The sequence below is a fragment of the Podarcis liolepis genome, assembly GCF_965112155.1.
Source record: "Podarcis liolepis genome assembly, chromosome: 2".
NCBI classification, from domain to species: Eukaryota; Metazoa; Chordata; class Lepidosauria; order Squamata; family Lacertidae; genus Podarcis; species Podarcis liolepis.
The window spans coordinates 125,496,350-125,520,336 of NC_139555.1; the positions used below are offsets into that span (position 1 = coordinate 125,496,350).

Here is a 23,987-nt window from a genome sequence, read left to right on the forward strand (position 1 = left end):
TGTTCACAATCTTTGAGCTCTCTCATCACAAGCCAGGCAGATGTTGTGGCTGTATCCGCTGTTGGAATTCCGTTCGACTGAGCTACTCCTCCGGCTCGAGTCTTTGGAATCTCCTCCTCCAACGTGATTAACGACTTAAGCCTTTGATGAGGCTCCAGGCATGTTCCCATTGTGCAGAGTGTATAAACAGCAGCAGAAGGACGAGAAATATATGAGCTACATTGCTACGTTTTATTTGTAACTACGCAGACAGAAAAGAATATACATCCTCTCGCTGTAAGAGCACAGAACCAACTGGGACAAAGAAACAGGAAACCAGAAACATCAACATCCATCTCCCGTGAGACTTCGAACAGTCTGGAATGTAAACAGAGTCTTGTGACTCCAGAAACTGCACAGTGGCATAAACAGAAATCTAGCATTGGCCTCTGTCAGGGGTTGCATGGGGACCAAATCTGTATGTGGAAGCAGAGGAGCTAGTGATGCTACATTTTTGAAATATCAGGAAACTAATACACCCCTCCTCCTAAGATATCGTCTGTGCTTATACACCATCTTCGCAAGTCTCCAGTCTCAAAATGTGGCCCCCACCCTGGCATGGAAGCCATCCAAATATAGATCTTCCACATCTTCTAAATCTGTAGTGTTCTTAAGAACACCAGGCATGTATAGTCTCCAAAAACTCCAGATGTGAGCTTTATGCTCCTCTTGTGACAAGATTCCCAAAGGCTTAGGATAGCTTGATAGAACTAGTCTATTTTGAGATAGCACCAATTGCCATTTCTTGTTTATCAAAACCCACAGACTCTCTGCTAGATTTTTTCCTAAAGGTTTTACAAGGACCTATCAGGACACAGGTGGCACTGTGGTCTAAACCAATGAGCCTAGCACTTGCCAATCGAAAGGTCAGTGGTTCGAATCCCCACGACAGGGTGAGCTCCAATTGCTTGGTCCCAGCTCCTGCCAACTTAGCAGTTCAAAAGCACGTCAAAGTGCAAGTAGATAAATACCATATTTTTTGCACCATAATACTCACTTTTTTCCTCCTAAAAAGTAAGGGGAAATGTCTGTGCGTGTTATGGAGGAAATGCCTACGGGTGGCATACCTACGGATTTTCCTCCTCTAAAAACTACGTGCGTGTTATGGTCGGGTGCGTGTTATAGAGCGAAAAATACGGTAGGTACCGCTCCGGCAGGAAGATAAATGGCGTTTCCGTGCACTGCTCTGGTTTTGCCAGAAGCAGCTTAGTCATGCTGGCCACATGACCTGGAAAAACTGTCTGCGGACAAACGTCGGCTCCCTTGGCCAGTAAAGCAACCCTAAAGTCATTCACGACTGGACTTTTTGTTTTATTTTCCATGCTAGTTCCTCATTGATTACCATTGAATATTGTGATTGTAATAATTTTATCTCCTGCTTTACTATTTCTTTATTTAATGTTTTTATTAATTCTTTTTCTTTTTCTTCTATTTTATGTAAAATCTCTTTTTCTTCTCTTTTACCTTAATTTTCTTGAACGAATAGGCCTCTCATCACCACTTTGCTTGTGTCCCAGACTGTTTGGAGTTTGGTCTCATTATTCAAATTTTGTTCAAAATATTCACTTATTGTCTTTTCTGTCCTTTCCAGAAAGATTTTATCATCCAATATTTCTTCATTCAGTCTCCGCCGAAAGGTGGACTGAGTGTCTTTCTGTATTTCCATAACTATAGAATCATGGTCTGACATTGTTCTTGGATCCATTTCAATTTTTTTGATTCTTGACTCTAATTCCTTAGAGACCCAAACCGCATCCAGTCGGGCACTGCTTCCATAAACATGAGAGAAAGAAGTGAACTGTTTTTCAAATGGATGCTTAATTCTCCAAATATCTATCAATTTTACATTTTCTGTCATTTCAAAAAAAGTTTTTGGAAGTATACCTTCTTTCGTGTCTTTCTTCCTATCGTTCTGTCTTTCTCTAGTGATGGGACGCCATTAAGATCTCCCAGCACTATTATTTTCTCATCTGCAAATTCCAGCAATTCTGTTTCTAAATCTTGATATTTTTTGTTTTAATTTATTTTCATTTGGTGCATATATCCTTACCAAAATTATTTTTTTCTCCCTCAACTTTAATTTGTACCATTAATTTTCTCCCTTTCTCATCCTTTTGAATTAATTGTGATTCAAGTGCAGGTTTTATGTGCAAAACAATTCGACGTTTTTTGGAAACATCTGATGCAATAAATTGGCTCCCTAATTCTTATTACTCAAGATTTTCTCACGCAACATGAGTCTCCTGTAGGCAAATTATATCCAAATTCCGTTTTAAAACTTCATGCCACACCCTGTCCCTTTTAATATTATTGTTAAGGCCATTGACATGCCAGGTTAGTAATTTAAGATTTGCCATGATCAGATTCATTTAAAAAAGATTTGCTCTTTTGCCCTGTTCTTTCAGTCTTTTCCAGTTCATCTCTTTGCATCTCAAAGGGGGTTCTGAAGTCTCTCCCTGAGCTTTGAAACTCTGGGTCTTTGCCATGTTTATCCAGAAATTCCTGTACCTGACTCTCTAGCATTAATCTGAATCTCTTTCTCCTATAAGTAAAGGAAACTCCCTCCAGGAATTCCCATTTATAATTTATTCCTGCTCCTCTTAGAATTGATGTCAGGTTTGATACTTCCTTCAGCCCTCCTGTCTTTTTCTCACTCTTGCCTTGTATACAACAGTTCTCCCACCAATCCAATTCCCACACCCTTTTAAACCAAACTGTAACAACACTTTCAAACTTACAGAATTATAAAAGTTCCACAATATCCAAAAGAGAGAGAGAAAAGTGGGCAATAACAACTTTATATACAACCTAGAAAAAGAAGAATAAAAAAGCAGACCACAACAGAAGTCTAATAGTTACCATTGTTCAAACTCACTGTTACATTGTCTCCTTGATTTTGATTAGCACTTGCCAAGCTTCTAGTTATATTATAATCCAGAATGTGTCTTGTAATTCAAAATATTTCCACTGTGAGTCCAAAATTTCCCCAGACGTATTTATAATTCAAATTAGATTTGTAATCCAAATGGTAATCGTAATCCAATATACTGTAGATTCCAGTAAATAAGGCGACATTTGAACCCCTTATACGCCAGGTATGGGTGGCGCGGAGCAGAGCGGACGGCTTTCTCCCGGCGCGGAGCTGAGCCCGCCCCCTGTTGCTGCCCAGCGTGTTAGACAACTGTGCTAATAAAACGAACCCCCAAATTGCAGCTGCCAATTTGTTGGGTCGTCTAGTAAGCCCAGTCGCCTAATACGCTTGAATCTACGGTATATATGCTATTTCACTCAATTTTTATTCCAATACAAGCCCCCCGTCCCCGCTTTCTCCTACTACGGCTCTTACCAGGGACTTCCCCTCCCTGGGATTACCTCCCAGTTATGGAAAAGTGTCCTTCTGCCAAGCTTTGGTAGGACTTGCCAAGATCCAGGGTCCTTTTTAGAGGTTTTTTAAAAAGAATTTGCAATGTTTTCAAGCCTTTCAGTGCTTTCATTCATAAAATCTGCATCCCCATTCAAAAAAACAGAGTACTCCAATCGCTTCCTGTATCTTCCTTTTAAGGAATCAAAGAACAAAGAGCTACAGTTTCTTCTTGTATCCAGAGTACATAGTGTTAATAGGTAGCAAAGTAACAAAGTACAGTTTTAAAAATATCTAAAGACTGATGTGTCTCCAAAGTTTTTTTTCCCATTCACAAGTCTGTACTGCAAAACCTTCCCTTCAAAAGACGGAAGTTGGCTTCCTGTTTAGATTCTGTCTTTGCCAAATCTAAATTAAATGCAATCCTTTTTATTTTGAAAAGCCCATAGTTGTTGACAATACCTTTTTTCCTTTGAAAGTCTGCTGCTTCAGGTGGCGATTTGTGGTTTCAGGTTTCTGACCTGCGCTGGAGCCATGGGCCGGCTCAAGCCACTGTCTCACACACCCACACACACACACACCCCACGCGCTGCCGATGCAGTGTTGGGGCTCCGGCAATCGCGGCAAGCCTCTTCACGCCCGGCTGGGCCCCTCGACACCCCACTACCTGTAGGGCACTTTTGGGGGGGGGGTCTAACCCTGGCACTCACTTCCACTGCTCAAAAGCCCCGGTAACGGTCGTCTTTTAGATGGACGACTCACACCGCCTTGCCATTTCCCTTTGCAGACAAATCGGAAGCCCAGGATCAGGTTACTTTCAAAAGTCATAGCTTCCAGTGCTGCCCAATGGATCGGTAAGTTTTCTGGTAGAGCATTCAATCACGGTGTTGGTTTTAGACATTTTGAGCTGCCAATACATCGCAGTGGTCGGAGAGCTGTGATGTATTCCTAGCTCAAATTGCCTGCAGATGACAAAGGCGCAGGCAGGCAGGTGGAGGAGCCCAAAAATGGTGCCCCCCTGAGCAAGCCCCAATACCACTCCGGCTCCATCCATGTCCCCATCTCCCCTCCCCTGGGACTCACCAGATCTCTTGGAGGTCCCTGGGAGGAAACGCTCAGAGGCTGTGAGGAGGGATGCAGGAGACAACCTGACCAGATCAACTGTCCATCTTCCACCTTCCATCCTCGCTAGGTTTACAGATTCAGTCTCTTTCATCCTTCCTGAGGAGTTGAGAAGCCACCACAAGCTGCAGGGTCCTGGGAGAGAGGAAGAAACAAAGGGAGCCTCAGAGGCCCTGCAGGGATTCTCCTGCCCTAGATATTCTCCTGCCCCTGGAGAAGCACAAATGGGGCAGCCCCTTCCCAAGAGAAGCCCCATTTCTAAACATCTCCAGTGATTCCAATTTCTTCTGTATGCTCCTCACCCCACATGCAAGCCTGGCATGGTCTGCACAGTAGTGACCTCAGAGTAGATCCATTGAACTCAGTGGGGATAATTGACAGAACTTGGTACAAAAACCAGTCACCGTCCTGTCCGCAAGCCTGAAAACTGAAACCCCAGAGCATGGGCAGAAAAGAGCAGAGTAGATATTACATGTAGGTGCCCCCATGCTAGGTGCTTTGTATGGAGAGCCCTATTCACAATATTTGAGCTCTCTCATCACAAGCCAGGCAGATGTTGTGGCTGTATCCACCTCTGTCAAGAGTTGCACGGGGACCAAATCTGTATGTGGAAGCAGAGGAGCCAGCGATGCCACATTTTTTAAATATCAGGAAACTAATACACCCCTCCTCCTTAGATATCGTCTGTGCTTATACACCATCTTCGCAAGTCTCCAGTCCCAAAATGTGGCCCCCACCCTGGGACGGAAGCCATCAAAGTATAGATCTTCCCCATGTCCTAAATCTGCAGTGTTCTTAAGGACACCAGGCATGTATATCCTCCAAAAACTCCAGAGGTGAGCTTTACACTCCTTTTGTGACAAGATTCCCAAAGGCTTAGGGTAGCTTGATAGAACTAGTCTATTTTGTTAGTAGTAGGAGCCACACAATGACTGATAATCCCTCTTTTGTCCCAGAAGGTGGGGAGTAGGTGTCTTTTATCCTTGCTTTATTCTTCTTGATAATACATAAATAAATGTCCCCTACTGCATCTTACATTTTTCTGAGAGAGTATTATTCACAATCATGCTTGCCATATATTCCGTATAGATTGTCTTAGTTCCCTTTAGAAAAGTCTGTCCAATCCCTGGCTCCTGCGGGTTGGAGTTCCAGTTTTACCTACGCACTGTGAAAATTATAAGTTTAATGTAAATAAAACATTCTGCAATAGCAGCAGCTGCAGAGAAACTCCAGGATGGGGAACATCCTTGAAAGCTCACTCTGGGATCAGAAAGAGAAACGTTGGCAGACCTGCCACCCAGAGCCCCCTCCTTCTCCTCCCTGCATCGCCTCACCCCCTTCAGGACAAGATCTTGGGGTCCTTAAGGCGCCTTTCCACCCTCTCCTCTCCCCTTGAACCCTGGCAAGCCCAGTGCAGCCAGCTCAGCCCTCTGGCTCTCCCCTTTTCTCCACGGAGGAGCCCCAGGCGTGGCCCCTGCCCAGAGAGGCTTCCCCTGAGGCTCTGGGCTGGAGACCTGAGCTGATCTGGAGGAGGAGGATCTGCCCGGGGGAAAGGCCGGCCTGGCAGGGGCTCCTCCACTGGAAGGGGGGGCATTCTGGGCATTCCCTCCCCCCCCGGACCCCTCCCTCCTTCCCCAAAGAGGATGCCAAGGAAGAGCAGAGCTGCAGACCCCCTGGAAACTGGCCCCCTCCCAGGCTTGGCAGAGAGGGCTGGGGGGCAGGACCCTCTGCTCCCAGACTCGGGGGTCTCCCCCTGCAGGCCCGGGACCCCCTTCTCCCATGGGCACCCCAAGGGGGGGGGAGAGAGAGGAGACTCACCGGACTCTTCCCAGGAGGGAAACCGAGGCAGCGCGGGGAGGAGACAAGAGACAAAAGACGGGACTGGGCACGGAGGGAGGGGATTCTGCTCTGGAGGGCCCGCCCCGCCTCTCCACTTCCTGTCCTCTCTAGGACTCCGGCTCTGTTCCATTTAACCCTTCGCAAGCTGAGCACAGCCCCCGGGCTGGCTGTCCTCCTTGCCTCCCAGAATCAGGGTGATCCAGGGCATGTGCAGATTCTCTGTGATTCTCGGCTCAGAGTCCCTCAAGACAGCAGCTTAGTGCCCTGCGCCCAGGTGGGTGGGGTACAAAACAGAGAAACCAGTAGGAGAACACTTCAATCTCCCAGGACACTCTATACAAGATCTCAAAGTAGCTGTTTTACTACAAAGGAATTTCAGAAATAGACTGGAAAGAGAAGCTGCTGAATTGCAACTCATTACCAAACTTAAAACCATGGAGAGACCTGGTCTGAACAAAGACATTGGATTCATATCTCATTATACATGACTAAGCGATTTTTCACCTTCTCACCCCTTGCCTTTTCCTGCAAGACCTATTGCAGTCATTAAGAGTCGTCAACAGGCTCATCTCAGCTATCTGCCAATCACCCATTCCCACCACCCTTCTGAGTAATACCCCTCCCCACCTTCTCACTATATAGAAGGATCTGGCAACTTCTGTTTCAGTGTATCTGAAGAAGTGTGCATGCACACAAAAGCTCATACCAAGAACTAACTTAGTTGGTCTTTAAGGTGCTACTGGAAGGAACTTTTTTATTTTGACTATGGCAGACCAACACGGCTACCTATCTGTAACTGGAATAAAGTGAAGTTATTATGAGGGCCAACAGGCCTGGCTCCATGTTCGACCACACACTTTAAATGGAGAACATTTGACTAATAAAAACAAAGAAATAAAAAGGGGTGCTATAGGAATTTTAATGTCTTACATATATAAAATGTTCATAACTGTACAAGGCAAACACATACATAAATATATAAACCACATGTCTGGAAAAAGTACAGGAAAACAGTCCTAAAGTCATTTTGACTCTTTCAGGCACCTCAAATATTTCTCTGCAAAGAGGAAGGAAATGGAAAAGCCTCCCCACTCTCTTTATTCACAAATCCTGTCTTAAGGTTGTGTCTGTGTATGAATAAGGTGAGCCTGTGAGCTGGATTCAGGAATTAAGTAGTTAACATCACAAAAGGGTGGCCAAATGGCCCAGGTAATGCAATCAGTGATCCATTATCCTAGCAGACAGGAGAAAAACAACACACTCGGATTTCTGCTGTAGACCACCCCTTCTCTGATGTATGTATGATGTCTTGGGGGGGTGTCTTGGGCTCCAGGGCGGGCAATTTCAAATGTCTATCTTCTTCTTTGGCGATCCCTCATAGCTGAGTAAGATTGCCTTCCATAAACACGGTTTTAACAATGAGTCCGTAAGTGACTGTGGAGGCCAATTCTGGATCCACATGTCATTCCACAGTGGGGACATTGGTTTCAGGGTGGGAGTTGATCATTGTATGGATTTGCCAAGCGTGCCTTCCTCTTAGCACGTTTCTCCCTTGAATCCTGAGTTTGAGTGTCTTCAAAGCCCACGACACCTTTGGTAAAGGCTGTTCTCCAATTGGAGCGCTCGCAGGCCTGTGTTTCCCAGTTGTCAGTGTTTATATTATATTTTTTTAGATTTGCCTTGAGAGAGTCTTTAAACCTCTTTTGTGGACCACCAGCATTACGCTTTCCATTTTAAAGTTTGGAATAGAGTAGTTGCTTTGGAAGACGATCATCAGGCATCCGCACAACATGACCAGTCAGAGGAAGTTGATGTTGAAGAATCATTGCTTCAACACTGGTGATCTTTGCTTCTTCCAGTACACTGGTATTAGTTCACCTTTCTTCCCAAGTGATGTGTTAAAATTTTTCGGAGACACCGTTGATGGAATCTTTTGAGGAGTTGGAGATGGCATTTATAAGTGGTTTATATAAGGGCTTGCGCGCCATTGTTCGGGGTCCCTCCCGCCTCCTGCGTGGGGTTGTGAGCACCCTGTTGCAACAGTTAATAAAGATCAGGCTTACTAGCTGCTTTGCTTCTCGATATTCTCTGGTTGGCCTCTGTTATTTTCTCCCACCGACACCGAACCTACAAAAGGTCTCTATATGGGTTCTTGGGTACCCCATAAGTGAAAAAGAGCAGTTGTTTTTTTGTTACTTATATCACCTTCTCTCGCTTCTCTTCCAGAACAATGCTCATTTTGCTTAAAAGCACCCCACGCACACCCCATCTTTTCTTAAATAGGGGGTGGTGGTAGAATCCACCCCTAACAGAAGAGAAAAGGCAGAGGGAGAGGTGCAGGTGGGTGGGCTGGTACCACGTAAAAGAGCTTTGCAGTTTGTTTGTTTGTTTGTTTGTTTGTTTGTTTGTTTGTTTGTTTGTTTACCTGCTCTTTGTCCTCTCCGGCAATCAACCCTCCCCTTCCGGATTTCCCATCCATTGACGCCCCCCCCCCAAGAGACTGCCTAACCATAGAGCTACGGCTACAGAGCAGCCTGTGGTCGGATGGGAACCAGAAGTGACGAGCTGCCCCTTGCCCTCCTCCTCTTGGGGCTTCGTTGGGAAACTGCCCCTCCCTCGGCCCAATTAACTGGAGGAATTAGAACCATAGAACCGGAAGGGGCCCCAAGTGTCATCTAGTCCGACCCCCTGCAATGCAGGGATCTCAACTAAAACAAAATGAAATACTTCTGACACAGTTTGCAATACGTTATTATTTGGAATAAAATAATCTTGGAAAAGGGTATCCATAACCAGAAGAATGCCAAGAAGTGCAAGTGATTCTGTTGCAGGAAGGGAATACAGTATGAATGGAGGCCCGGGTAAAAGAGAACCAATCAGAAGAGACCCGAGAGGCGGCGGCGAACCAATCAGGGGAGCCGGAAGCTGGAAGCCCATTGAAGCCGTTGCGTCTTGGTCATTCATCTTCTTCCGCCCCGGCTGCTGCTGCTGCTCCTCTCCAGGGGAGAGACAGGCTTCGCCTCCAGTCTGCATCTTCCCTGGATCCTGCCCTCCGAGGAAACCACCTGAGGCTGCCCAATGGTAAGGCTGCCCCTGAGGAATCGAAGAATTGAACCGGGCACCTCCTTCTGCATGCAAAGCAGCTGCTCTGCCTTGGAGCTACGCCCCCTCCCCTAATAGCATAGCCCAACATCCAGGACCCTGCCTTAAAAAGAAAAAAGCTATCCATAATAATGACCCCGGACTTCCCTTGAGGGTTGTCGTATGGCACTGCTCAGAACCCCCCCAGCAAAACGGGCCTAACGACACCAGGCTGCTCTGAGGGGCTGTTATAACGGGGGGTGACACCCTCAGACACAGCCCTGCCCCCCTTTGTAAACAGGTGTAATAATGAGGGATCTTTTCTCCCATGGGGTTAAGGGGGGGGATGTAACACTGTGCAACCTTCATTCACATGATGAGTTTTTTGGGAGGGGGGGTCTCTTTCGTTGCCTCTGCCAGGGATTGGACCTGGGACCTTCTCACAAAGCAAATGGGGAAATAGAGCTTTTGGGGGAGCAAGGGAATTTATGTTTGCAGGGAGGGGAGGGGGAATCACCTGCCAAGCACCCCTCATCCCGCTTCGTAGAGAGGCGGGTTTTCCATGAAACCTCATTAAGAGGCTTTGGATATGATCCTAAAACCTCACAAAGCTGAGTGACTGGGCAAACCCAGGCTAAATGTCCCCTAAAGACCAAGACATGGTTTTCTAAGGCTTCTATGTAAACTTTGACATTCTTCTTGTTCCCTGTCTCTCCCTTGTAGTTCCTGGACTGGTCCCTGCTTCTCCCTCTCCCCCCCCCCCCTTAAATATATATGTATTGTATAAGCTTTGTTTTTTCAAAATGTTGAACATAACAAACATATAAAGATAACTCTCTGTCAAAGCGTCCCCCCCAATGTGTGTCTCTGTGGGAAAACATAGCGTATGTGTCACCCTCGTAGCTTTTTCCAACTAATGCTTGAGCTCCCTTGGTCAGTTTTTCTGAAAGTGCAATCGTCCAGATTTTCTGTTTCCATTGTCTTAACTGCAAGTGTTCCAGAAATCTCCAATTTTGATCAAAGACTTGTTGTGCAGCTACTAAAACAAAGGTGATGAGTTCTTTAAAGCTCAAAATTGGCATTGTTATCTCTTTTAAAAGAATGTTTTTTAACAATACCAAAGTTGGGGTACATAGGATGTTTTGTTTTCACCATTTTTTAGTTTTTTTGATAATATGTGTTTGGATTGGTATCTGTAATTAGAATTTCAACTTTGAGGTAAGGGTCTAGGGTCTAGAGCAGGGGTCAACAAACTTTTCAGTTGGGGGCCAGTCCACTGTCCCTCAGACCTTGTGAGGGGCCAGGCTATATTTTTTTTGGGGGGGGGAAGAATGGACAAATTCCTATGCCCCACAAATAACCCAGAGATGCATTTTAAATAAAAGCATACATTCTACTAATGTAAAAGCACGCTGATTCCTGGACCGTCCACGGGCCAGATTAAGAAGGCGATTGGGCCGCATCCTGCCCCTGGGCCTTAGTTTGCCTACCCCTGGTCTAGCGTCTAGAGGCATGTGCAGTAACTGTTTGGTTTGTTAGAAAAGGTATAATTTGAGGCACATTTAGCCAGTTCCAGATGTTGTCTAGCTTTGCTTAATGTTTGTTCGCCAGTCAAAGGCCTGGCATCTGTGTAAATGTCTCCAACCTTAAATAAATCTGCATTTGTCCATTGTTCACATCAAAGAGCTGCTCTCTGCTTTGAAGTGCATCGTGGCAACAGGTGAGAGAGTCCCAGAAGTGGCCCAGTTTACGCTTGCTTGTGTGTCCAGTAGGGAAGGGACCTTTAAAAAGTTTTCTTCTTCTTCCAGAATCTGGTGACCATCCAAGCCCTCTTGACCTTTGAGGAGGTAGCTGTGTTTTTCACGGAGGAGGAGTGGGCTCTGTTGGATCGTGGCCAAAGAGCTCTGCACAAGGAAGTCATGGAGGAGAATTATGAGATGGTGGCCTCTCTAGGTAAGGGCACATTTTTATGCCTCTGGACTGCTAGATGTTGAAGGTGTGAATCTGCTGTTTGTGCCATTTATTCATGCAGAGTAGGAATAAGAATAGCCTGCTGGATCCCTCTTTTTGTGTATGTACGATATTTGCAGCTTTGCTCTCTGAAGCAGCATCCATATATTCACACGCACACCCCTTGTGACAGTGAGGACCACAAGGCCCTCACCTGCTCATGTTGCGTGACTTTGTAGGATCTGGATATGGCAATCCCTCCTCTTTGCCTTTGCGGTCAAAAATACAGATTGATTTGAAATGACTGAGAGTTTTGTGGCCCAAAGTAACTAATATTAACTCTTTCCTTGGCAGAATCAGACCTCAGTTCCTGTTGGGAAGAAGGACAAGTTCCATTCCTCCAGGTCCCCAAAGAAGGGGGAACCTCAACAGGTATGTGCTTAGTCTTAGTTGTGTCGTGGGGCCCTTTTTGCTCCAGTAATATTAATATTAATATTAATATTATTAATATTAATAAATAAATAATTTATACCCCCACCCATCTGGCTGGGTTTCCCCAGCCACTCTGGGCGGCTCCCAACAGAATATTAAACACAATAAAACATCAAACATTAAAAACTTCCCTAAACAGATTTCTCCTAAAAGTCAGATAGTTGTTTATCTCCTTGACATCTGATGGGAGGGCGTTTCACAGGGAGGGTGCCAGCACCGAGAAGGCCCTCTGCCTGGTTCCCTGTACCCTCACTTCTCGCAGGGAGTGAACCGCCAGAAGGCCCTCGGCTCTGGACCTCAGTGCCTGGGCTGAACGATGGGGGTGGAGATGCTCCTTCAGGTATACTGGCCCAAGGAAGAGAAGTCCTGCTTCTGGGCTTCCTATCAGTATTTAGTTGGCCCCTGTGGGGCTCTTGGATTAAATGGACCAGGTGGACAAATGCAACCTTCAAACCTCTCCAGCTGGCCCTTGGGACTCTCTTCTCCCCAGACCCTGACCTGCTTCCCATCTTCCTTGAGTGTTTTTGGTCTGGCTAGGTTGTTTCCTTGAAATCAGATGGGGCTTCTTGCCAGCCTGGATGGAGGGCAGAGAAGGGTGTGTGGAAGCTCTGCTCCTGTCTAAAGGTCGCATTTACATTTGTTGTAAATGCCTCTGGCCCCACAGTGTACAGGCAAGCCACTCTCAATTTGCAAAATGTTGCCCACACAGGGTCTTCTAAAGAGCAGAGACGGCCTCCAGGCTGAGGTTTCCCTTCCATGTGCTGAGATGCGCCCCAAATTAAAATGTCCTCTGTAGTGCCACTGAGCTGAGATCCTCTTCACGGGCGCCAGGGGGGTTCTGTTGGGCCCACATGTCCCCTCTGCTATCCCTCAGCAGGAGAGCTAAGATCTTGCCTTTCCCTGCTTTTGGGAAGAGAGCCATGGCAGTAGTAGCACTAGGAGTGTCTGGCTATTTCGTCATTTGGGTTGAAGGATAATATCCAGTTGGATGGGGCTCTGAGGAAGGGGAGAGATGAGCAGACACAGCTCAGCAAGTTTGAGGAGGAGCAGGAAGGGACTTGTGTTGGTGTCTTGAGACAACATATTCATAGTCAGAAGCATATTCAGAAGCTGACTTCAGATTCAGCTGCGCAGGGAAGGAAGGAGGGGGGCATGCTTGAAAATGGTAAACTCATCCATCACCCCTCACCCTTTGTGTTAGACTTCCAATCTACTCAATTGCAATTTCTTTGGATGGTGGATGGTGATGGGAATTATCTGTGGGATTGAGTGTAGGTATGTTGTAGGTATGTTGTGTGTATGTAGGTATGTTGTATGAATTGTATGTTTGTATGTGTATTAATGTTGAATTATTTTAACAGTAAAAAAATTAAAAATTAAAAAAGGGGGGGGGAATGGTAAACTCAGAGAAGTGGAAAACTGGGCTCGATCTATGATGAGTGTCTCTGCTTCTGAGTTGTAATTTGAATGGCATTTTCTTTTTCTGCCTCAAAACAGGTAATGGGCAGAAAAGTGAGAATTATGGTGAGCCATCTGTAGTGTCTGTAGAAAATGTGGGGCATGGAGCACAGAAAGAGACATTTGTAAATCAACGATCACCTGAAAAGCATGTAGAAAATGTGTTGAAGAACTGGAAAACCAAATCCCTTACTACTCAGGACACTGATGTCCGTGTATCACTGAGTCCACAGGAAGAATGCACAGGAAGTAGCAGTGTGGAGTGTGGAAAGAGCTTCAGTCAGAGTGGAAGCATTAGTTTACATCAAAGAACCCAAGCAGGGGAGAAAGCGTTTCAATGCACAGAATGTGGAAAGAGCCTCAGTAGTGCTGGTAACCTTGTCAAGCATACAAAAACCCACAAAGGCGAGAAACCATTCAAATGCATGGACTGTGGAAAGAGCTTCAGCCAGAGCGGAAACCTTATTGCACACCAAAGAATTCACACAGGGGAGAAACCATTTAAATGTATGGTGTGCAGAAAGAGTTTTAGTCTCAATCACCATCTTACTTTACATCAAAGAACCCACACAGGAGAAAAACCATTTAAGTGTGTAGAATGTGGAAAGAGCTTCAGCCAGAGTGGAAGCCTTATTGCACATCAAAAAACCCACACAGGCGAGAAGCCATTAAAAACTATGATTTGTGGAAAGAGCTTCAGTCTCTATCACCATCTCACTGTACCTCAAAAAACCCACACAGGGGAGAAACTGCATAAATGCATGGAGTGCGGAAAGAGTTTCACTTGTAGGAGTGCCCTTACAGAACATCAAAGAATCCACACAGGGGAGAAACCGTATGAATGCATAGATTGTGGAAAGCGCTTCCATATTGGTAGTGTCCTTACTTTACATCAAAAAACCCACACCGGGGAGAAGCCATTTAAATGCACGGAGTGTGGAAAGAGCTTCAGTCAGAGTGGAAACCTTGCTGCACATCTAAGAATTCACACTGGGGAGAAACCATTTAAATGTATGGCATGTGGGAAGAGCTTCAGCCAGAGCGGAAGCCTTACTGCACATCAAAGAACCCACACAGCAGATAAATCATTTAAATGTGTGGTGTGTGGAAAGAGCTTCAGCCAGAATGGAAACCTTACTTTACATCAAAGAACTCACACCAGGGAGAAACCATTTAAATGTATGGAGTGTGGAAAGAGCTTCAGCCAGAACGGAAACCTTATTGCGCATCGAAGAACCCACACAGGGGAGAAACCATTTCATTGTATGGTGTGTGCAAAGAGTTTCAGCCTGAATCACCACCTTACTTTACATCAAAGAACCCACTGCACATCGAAGAACCCTTACAGGCAAAAGACTCTTTAAATGTATGGTATGTGGAAAGAGCTTCAGTCTCTTATCACCATCTCACTGTACAGTACCTCAAAATACCCACACAGGGGAGAAGCTGCATAGCTGTGTGGAGTGTGGAAAGAGCTTCGGTTGTAGGAGTGCACTGTTCAACCAAGAACCCACACGGGAGAAACTGTATGAATTCCTAGATTGTGGAAAGCACTTCCGTATTGGGGGTGTCCTTACCTTACATAAACCCACGCCAAGGAGATACCATGAAAACGTATGGAGTGTGGAATGTAGGTTCAGTGGGATTGGTGGCCTGACTTTGCACCTGAGAACTCACACCAGATAACTAACTCTTAAGTGAATGAAATATGAGCAGCAAACTTACTTCACACAAAAGATTCCACAGGTGGAGTAACAGTCTAGAACAGAAATTGTGCTCCGGCGGCGCGGCAGCAGCAGGAAGCCCCATTAGCTAAAGTGGTGCTTCAGGTTTAGAACAGTTTCAGGTTAAGTACGGACCTCCGGAACGAATTAAGTACTTAACCTGAGGTACCACTGTACAGTTTAAAATGCAATTTAAAATGCAGCCTCATAGATCAAAACCATAAGGGGAGGGAAACATAAGGGTCAGACTGAGTCCAGACAATGTGTGGCTATCAATATTGCCACCTTCTGGGCACCAACTCAGCAAGCATGCACCGTGTTTACAAATGAGCTAAGATTTAAGAAGGGTGTGTATAAGAAATGGAAGAAAAGGGAAATCATGAAAGAAGAGTATACGCGAGGTCTGGCAGGCCAAAGCTCAGAATGAGCTCAGGCTCACAAGAGATTAAAATTAATAATAATATGACCTCTGAAAGAAAATGAAGAAATGCTATTGGGTGATACAGAGAAGGCGGAACTGCTCAACACCTACTTTGCCTGTCATCACCCAAAAGGAAAGCAGTGTTCAACATGGTGATAACAGAACCAACCCTGTTCCTTATGTGAGATGAGCTCAATTTGTTGGAGATTCATTCCCCGTGTCTGCAGTCATGGGATTGTTGTCTATCACATGACGGTGTATGTTTTCATTCCACAGAGTGGAAAGTGATGGAGACAGGATGTTTGTGTTACTGTGTTCCGTAAAGTGGGACTATTGTCCTTTGTTCTTTCTCTTTGCTGTCTGATGAGAAAGAGGAAGGAGCTAAGTCAGAATGCTCCGAGTGTTTTATATGTAAATAAAGTCTATTAGCCAAAATGCTGAGTTGCTGAGGTCTGTTATGCAAACTGCAAAGACTCTGTGGATCCCAGAGTGTGCTGATGTCTGTTGGCATCAGTTGCTGTGATGTTCGGGCAGAAGAAAGCTTTTGAAGCTCCCGAACGATCGACCAGGAGGGAGAGAACATGCCAGTCGGGCATGTGTCTCTGCCAGGGTCCTACACGAGAGTAGGACGATCCTAACACAATTGCCCTTATGCTTCTCACATGTCCTATTGGCTTCATGTCAGCCTTGTGTTTGTCTGCTATCTTGGATGGGGGGGGGGCATACCCACAAACATCTCCCTTGGCTTCCTTGAAACCTCTAAGGAGTAATCCCAAGAGGTCATTCAGTTGACCCATCTGTCCAAGGTCCTCTCTGCCCACACCTGGGCAAAGTGCTGTAGTCTGCCTCTTATTGGTAGTTAAGGGAGAGCTCCTTCCCTTCCCTTATTGGTAGTTAAGGGAGAGCTCCTTCCCTTCCCTTATTGGTAGTTAAAGGGGAGCTCCTTCCCTTTTGGGGGGCTTTGTTTAATCTGGACATTAAGCCACTACCAGCTGGTGTGCAGGAACCTCTTTGGTTTGTCCCAGCAGGAGAGAAAGTAATTTGATTACCAGTCCTGTGGCTGGAGGAGTATCAGGACGAGTGAAAGGAACACTGGTTTTCCCTTCTTGCTGTCCTTCCTGGCATTCTGGAGAGCCTTCTGTTCGTCTCTGGTCTCCACCAGAACCTTCTCCAGAGGCTCCTTGAAGAGATTGTTTCCACTGAAGAGAGATTTTGCAAACCACAGAGGCCCAAATGTTAAAATCGGAGGGTTCCCTAAAGCAGTGGTTTTCAACCAGCGTGTCATGGCACCCTGGGGTGCCTTGAATGAAGCTCAGGGGTGCTGCAGGCAACACTGGCCTCTAGTCTTCTTCCTTCCTTCCTTCCTTCCTTCCTTCCTTCCTTCCTTCCTTCCTTCTTTCCTTCCTTCCCTCCCTCCTCTTGTATCTCTGCCTCCCAAAGGCTGTTCTTTGCAACAGCCCTGGTTGCAAGCAATGTTGGTGAATGGTGCTTCTTGGGCTGGCCAGGGGGTGCTGGGTACCAGGAGCTGAGGGTAAGCAAGCAAGCAGTCAAGGCAGCTCATCCAGCCAATCCACCAGTCCTTGAGGTTGGGAATGGACAGACAAGTGGGAGACAGGCAGGCACCATCCTGGCATTTCTTGTGCTTGCTGTGTACAAGGCTTGCTGGGAGGTGTGTGCCCGGTGCTGAAGGGGAGCCTTTCCGCCATGCAGGCCCAGCAGCACCCACTGCTGCCTCCCAAGGTAAGATGCTGCCCTCGTATTCACCTTTGGCCAGTCTCTGTTGGGCCACTAAGACTGAGAGCATCTTCTTCCCAGGTCCCTGTGGGGCAGTGTGAGGAGGCACCTCTTTTGGGGGTGGGGGCAGACCAGAGACGGCAGCAGCAGCTGCCCAGAGGACTCCCAAGGAGAGGGGAGAGGAGGCTGCACAAGGGTGTTCGAAAAGGGGTGAGAGGCTACCAGCTCTGCAGGCAAGGGGGGGGCATAACTGGGCTCCTCAGCCCCACAGGGGAGCCACAGAAAGAAGGAAATTGGTCAAGGGAGCCAGGACTCAAAAGGTTGAAAAACTCTGGATTAATGCATTGCTACGAAATACAGTTTTTGAAAGCAAAAAGACTAAACCCTCGGGCTCAAGGGAAAGAAACACATTGTTTTGGGCTGAATATATATGAATAATACAAATTGCTCAGTTGTTGTATTAGTGTAGTTTTGGTCTTTGTGGAAGCTGCCAAGAGTGGCTGGGGAAACTCAGCCAGATGGGCAGGGTTCAAATATATTATTATTATTATTATTATTATTATTATTATTATTATTATTATATCACCCTGAGAAGTAAATGTTAATCTTCAATTCTTGTATGCGGAGTCTACTTCATCACTGAGGTTTGAGGGTGAAACTGCTAAAAAAGTTAAAGGTAAAGGTACCCCTGTACGTACGGGCCAGTCGTGACCGACTCTGGGGTTGCGTGCTCATCTCGCTTAAGAGGCTGGGAGCCAGCGCTCTCCAAAGACACTTCCGGGTCACGTGGCAGCGTGACGAAGCTGCTCTGGCGAGCCAGCACCAGCACAGCACACAGAACGCCGTTTACCTTCCCGCTATAAAGCGGTACCTATTTATCTACTTGCACTTAGGGGTGCTTTCGAACTGCTAGGTGGGCAGGAGCTGGGACCGAACGATGGCAGCTCACCCTGCCGCGGGGATTCGAACCGCCGACCATGCGATCGGCAAGTCCTAGGCGCTGAGATTTTACCCACAGCGCCACCCGTGTCCCATAACTCAAAATAACTCAAAAATAGCTAACATAAACACATGGAGTCGGTTTGATAGGGACTGTAACTCCAAGAAAAAAGAACTGACCAAATTAACCTGACCAGTTCAGTTTGCCTGATCAGATGAGGCCATTTCTCTTTCATAACTGCAACAGTGCGAGAGAAAGTGGTACATTATGAAAAGGATTTTAAAAATGCAACATTATGAAAAAGATAAAAAAAGGGAACATTATGAAAATAGTTGGAAATCTTTGGGTTTGGCCTCTTATTGAAGGGAATTAATTCAAATTTTGGAACCTAATTCATTGAGGTTTTGTAGATAAACCTTTTGAGTCTGTACCTTCAACAATACCTGAAATATGCAGATCCCATCTGAATTCAGTCAAGTTCTTACCTGCCCACTCGACTGGGCATCTATACAGGTATTTTCCATTTGAAGGGGGGCAGTTAATCAATCCAGACATTAAGATTTATGTGCCAAAGGTCATTGCCCAAATGCTTTTCAGGGCTGAGGCTGGGGGAATTAGTGTGAAATCAGAACTAGAAGGCAGATTTTGGGGCTTCCTCCTGGGATTCTGGCGGCTCATCTGAGTTGGGTCTCCCCTCAATAAGAGGCCAGAACTGATCTAGCCTATCTCAGATACTGACGTCGTTTTTTGAATTTTTATTTTATTAAAGATTTTATTGGGTTACAAAAGTACATACACCTCTGTTTTCATTTCATAAAGTCCTTTCTACAGATCAGTTATACTCGATGGGTCCTGATGGCCATCTTCCAAAAATAGGAACAAGAAACACCCCTCTCTTGCTGTATGTGGGTGACGCGGCAATCCTCTCCTGATCCAGACCTGACCTGAACTACCAAACTAAGGAAATTCTAAGACTACTGCTCTGGTAATGGGTTATCCATTAATTATGAAAAATCAAAAGTCCTGGTGTTTGAAAAAAGATTCTCCCGAGTAATGGGTACTGGATGATCACAAACTAGAGCAGACCAAATACTTTCGGTACCCAGGGCTTCTATTCCATCATTCTAAGTCCTGGAAACACCATTGGCAGACCGCCTGTCTAAAGGCGCAGGTAAGCAAACTAGCTATAATTCAATTCTTTTATACAAGGGGAGGTCATTATGTTCCATCAGCCATTAGGGTATTTAATGCAAAATCTGTCTACGCCCAAACGTCTGGTTCAATGGCTCATTCTCCATGTTTGATGGGTTCCAGGCAAAGTTTCATCAGTCCCTTTTACAGGTTCCAAATGCAATTCTGTTTTTAGAGACAGGTGAATGCCCTCTCTCAACGAAATCATGGTGGGCTGCCCTGAGATACTGGCTTAAGATCTCAGTCTTTGGCCTAGGGAAGGGGTTACTTCCACACCTAAACAACGAGGATGAAAACCATGGTCAGAAAAGCCACTTCGACTGGAATGCCACCTTCACTCTTGTACCATCTGGGATACGATACCACCCTTGAATCTCTGAGGCAAAGGATCTGGGACATATCACATAGTGATCTCCTATCTCAACCTCATGTTATCTGTGGCCCGATAGCAGTAGGAATTCTTCACAGGTACAATTTTCAGATACCTGCATAGCTTAAAAATCTGTCTGTACCAACTTATCGGCATCTTTTTACCAAAGCCAGATTAAATGTATTTCCATCAGAAGTGCTAAATGGCAGACTGAGAGGGATCCCTTATCAGAATAGGCTCTGTGTATGCTCTCAGGACGTCGATTGTATGAGGCATATCCTACTGCATTGCGGACAATATGAGCAAGCTAGAGATCTATTGATTAAACCCCTACTGGCAAATCGCCCAGGTAAATCTGAAACCTACTGTATTAAATATCTTCTGGATGACAAGTCTAATGATATCACAGTGGCTGTGGCAAAGTTTCTTTTGGTAGTCATAAGTATCAAAGATCATCATACTCAAGACTGAACAAATATCGTCTCGGTCTTCCTCTCCCAGGGGGTTGTCTGTATGAATCTGTATTTTATTCTGAATCTATGTTACGGGTCTTTGGAGCACAATAAAGATTCATATATTATATTACACGCAATGTGAGACATTAATAGTTAGGGGGGAAGAAAGAGGTGGAGAGAGGGGGTAGTAAACATTGGTTCTTTTACACAGCATATGTGCAAGGTTTTTGTGTCAGCATCACATGGGTAGGTTCTTTTTATTCATTTTTAAGTTTTCATTGGCAATGAGAGAGGTGGGGTGGCCCAGGTCATGATTGGTTGCCTTAAGTAGGCTGCAGTGAGTTTCGTTTGCGTGTGTGAGGGGAAAGGGTTGTTGGGTCAAGTCAGCCATATTGATTTGTACGCTGTCAGCCTTGAAGACAATAAAAGTTCAGGCTTATGAACTACAGAGTAACCAGGACAGAACAGCCAAAATTTGTCTGAGTTTTGTGTGTGAAGAGGTTTTTCACACATGCAAAAGAGGGAGGAATGACTGTGTGGTGACTGCTGCTATTGGAACAGGATTGGCCTTCCCTTGTTTTAAAGTTAATACAAAATCACTAACATTTCTGTAACAGGTCCTAGGCAGTGAATGTTGTCAATCAGGGACAGGGTTCACAAATTAGAAAGTGCACCCTGTTCTGGAAGAGGATTTTCCAGTACAAAATGAGGACTAAATTTGTTTGCTGCTAAAGGGCCTATTATTGCCCAGTCATCACTCACCAACAGCACTCCAGATTCACACTTTGCACATCCCTAAGAGTACATCATATCTTTCATTATACTTATTCCCGGGAGAAGCTACCTTCATTACTTTAATACATGTGTGTACAACTTTCCATAAAAAAACCAGAACACCAACAACACTCCATGCATTTACAATTGATATAAGTTTGTTGATGTGAAGAACGAAGAAAACACTAGACACTCTAAACATCTAAATGGGTTTTCCCCTGTGAGAGTATGTAATGACCTTAACTGAAGCACAGTCCACACTCCTTCAATTTACATGGTTTCTCCTCTATGAGCTTCTTGATGTTTTGTAAGTGCTCCACTCTCATTGAAGCACATCTCACACTCCATACATTTAAATGGTTTCTCCCCTGTGTGAGTTTGTTGATGTCTTATAAAATGTCCATTTTGACTAAAACTCTCTCCACACTCCAAACATTTAAACAGTTTCTCCCCAGTGTGAATTTGTTGATGTACTGTAAGTTTGCCCCTTTCTCTGAAACTCTTCCCACATTCCATACATTTAAATGGTTTCTCCCCTGTGTGAGTTCGTTGATGTCTTGTAAGAGCTCCACTCTCAATGAAGCACTTCCCACACTCCATACATTTAAATGGTTTCTCCCCTGTGTGAGTTCGCTGATGGATTCTAAAATGCCCACTTCGACTGAAACTCTTTCCACACTCCAAACATTTATATGGTTTCTCCCCTCTGTGTTTTCGTTGATGTACAGTAAGGCTTCCTCTACAAGTGAAACTCTTTTCACACTCCAAACATTTGAAGGGTTTCTCCCCTGTGTGAGTGCGTAGGTGTATGATCAGTTGTGTACCTTTAGTGAAACTCTTTTCACACTCCATGCATTTAAATGATTTCTCCCGTACATGAGTTTGTTGATGTACAGTAAGGATTCCATTCCGACTGAAGCACTTTCCACATACCAGACATCTGAATGGTTTCTCCCCTGTGTGAGTTCGTTGATGTACAGTAAGTTTTCCACTTTCACTGAAACTCTTTCCGCACTCCATACATTTAAAGGGCCTCTCCCCTGTGTGAATTCGTTGATGTACAGTAAGCTTCCCCCTTTCACTGAAGCTCTTTCCACACTCCATACATTTAAATGGTTTCTCCCCTGTATGAGTTAGTTGATGTTTTGTAAGTGCTCCACTATTACTGAAGCACTTTCCACACTCCATACATTTAAAGGGTTTCTCTCCTGTGTGAGTTCGTTGATGTCTTGTAAGGTTTCCGCTATTACTGAAGCTGTTTCCACAATGGATGCATTTAAAGGGTTTCTCCCCCGTGTGAGTTCGTTGATGTAAATTAAGATTTTCACAACAACTGAAGCTCTTCTCACACTCCACACATTTATATGGTTTTTCCCCCATATGAGTTCGTTGATGTACAATAAGGACTCCTTTCCGACTGAAGCTCTTTCCACACTCCATACATTTGAAGGGTTTATCTCCTGAGTGAATTCGAAGATGTATGATCAGTTGTGAACTTTCACTAAAACGCTTTCCACACTCCATACATTTAAATGGTTTCTCCCCTGCATGAATTAGTTGATGTTTTGTAAGTGCTCCCCTACTACTGAGACTCTTTCCACACACAACACATCTAAATGGTTTCTCCCCTGTGTGAATTCGTTGGTGTACAGTAAGTTTTCCGCTTTCAATGAAGCGCTTTCCACATTCCATACATTTAAAAGGTTTCTCCCCTGTGTGAGTTCGCTGATGTATAGTAAGCTGTGAACTTGTACTGAAGCTCTTTCCACATTCCAAACATTTAAAGGGTTTCTCCCCTGTGTGAGTTCGTAGATGTATGGCAAATTGTGAACTTTCACTGAAGCTCTTTCCACACTCCATACATTTAAATGGTTTATCTGTTGTGTGAGTTAAGTGATGTTTTTTAAGTGCTCCCCTACTACTGAGGAACCTTCCACACACCGTACATTTAAATGGTTTCTCCCCTTTGTGAGTTAGTTGGTGTACAGTAAGGCTCCCACTGCAAGTGAAGCACTTTCCACACTCCATACATCTAAATGGTTTCTCCCCTGTGTGGGTTTGTTGATGTTCAGTAAGTTTTCCACTTACACTGAAGCTCTTTCCACACTCCATGCATCTAAATGGTTTCTCCCCTGTGTGAGTTCGTTGATGTATAGTAAGCTGTGAACACTGACTGAAGCTCTTTCCACACTCCATACATTTAAAGGGTTTCTCTCCTGTGTGAGTTCGTTGGTGTATAGTAAGCTTTCCACTTACACTGAAGCTCTTCCCACACTCCATACATTTAAAGGGTTTCTCTCCTGTGTGAGTTCGTTGATGTACGGTAAGTTTTCCACTCTCACTGAAGCTCTTTCCACACTCCATACATTTAAATGGTTTCTCCCCAGTGTGAGTTCGTTGATGTATAGTAAGGTGTGAACACTGACTGAAGCTCTTCCCGCACTCCATACATCTAAATGGTTTCTCCCCGGTGTGAATTCGTTGATGTACGGTAAGTTTTCCTCTTTCACTGAAACTCTTTCCACACTCCATACATTTAAAGGGTTTCTCCCCTGCATTAGTTTGTAGATGTGTGCTAAGGTGTTCACTCACACTGTAGTACTTTACAGATGGCCCCTCAAAATTCTGATTGCCTACTCCATCACCTGGTTTAAAGTAGGAAAGAAAGAGAATATTGTTAGGATTTCAAGGAACAGAACAAGAGAACTTAACACACAGCAACACCTCCAACAATCTCTCCTCTCCTATGTACCACATTTTTAGGAAAGGAAATAATCCCAGAAAATTATCTCTTAGTGCAGGAGACACATGTTGCAAGTCGACACAGCAGAGTATTAGTAAACAAGATATTTGTTGAAGAGTTTATAATCTCAGAAAAACTCAAAAGAGAAGTGTGGTAATGCATATAGAACATGGTTTGAACCCATAACAATTATTTAAAGATGACCAAGGAAGAATTATCAGGATACAGGCAATTGTTGATGGAGAAAAAATGTTATTGGTGAGAGTCTTTGCACCAAATGAGGGGAAAAAACA

At 45.0% G+C, this 23,987-nt stretch overlaps 3 protein-coding genes across 9 annotated transcripts in view; 1 reads left to right on the forward strand and 2 right to left on the reverse strand.

Annotated features, from left to right (window-relative positions):
• Window positions 1-23,987, reverse strand: part of LOC310701187 (uncharacterized protein) — a 267,686-nt gene that overhangs the window by 6,194 nt on the left and 237,505 nt on the right. For 2 of the 3 annotated variants that reach the window (XM_083491646.1, XM_083491645.1), the window contains exon 1: window positions 6,341-6,529. In XM_083491646.1, coding sequence (XP_083347772.1) covers window positions 6,341-6,491 — 151 coding nt within the window. In that variant the 5' untranslated portion in view covers window positions 6,492-6,529. Of the gene's footprint in view, window positions 1-4,483; window positions 4,658-6,340; window positions 6,675-23,987 lie in introns of those variants that run through there. The other variant, XM_083491644.1, reaches the window with a different exon arrangement.
• On the forward strand, window positions 8,982-15,922 carry LOC310701523 (uncharacterized protein). Of its 2 annotated transcripts, XM_083492533.1 has the most exons (4): window positions 9,309-9,442; window positions 11,251-11,395; window positions 11,747-11,824; window positions 13,382-15,922. In XM_083492533.1, the coding sequence occupies exons 1-4, from the start codon at window positions 9,440-9,442 to the stop codon at window positions 14,704-14,706; spliced, it is 1,551 nt and encodes a 516-aa protein (XP_083348659.1). In that variant the 5' UTR covers window positions 9,309-9,439; the 3' UTR covers window positions 14,707-15,922. The 2 variants fall into 2 exon arrangements, with proteins under 2 accessions (XP_083348658.1, XP_083348659.1); XM_083492532.1 differs by lacking the exon at window positions 11,251-11,395 and having other exon boundaries at window positions 8,982-9,442.
• Window positions 18,905-23,987, reverse strand: part of LOC310701156 (uncharacterized protein) — a 61,050-nt gene continuing 55,967 nt past the window's right edge. For all 4 annotated transcript variants that reach the window (XM_083491540.1, XM_083491541.1, XM_083491539.1 and 1 more), the window contains exon 4: window positions 18,905-23,596. In XM_083491540.1, coding sequence (XP_083347666.1) covers window positions 21,222-23,596 — 2,375 coding nt within the window. In that variant the 3' untranslated portion in view covers window positions 18,905-21,221. The remainder of the gene's footprint in view (window positions 23,597-23,987) is intronic.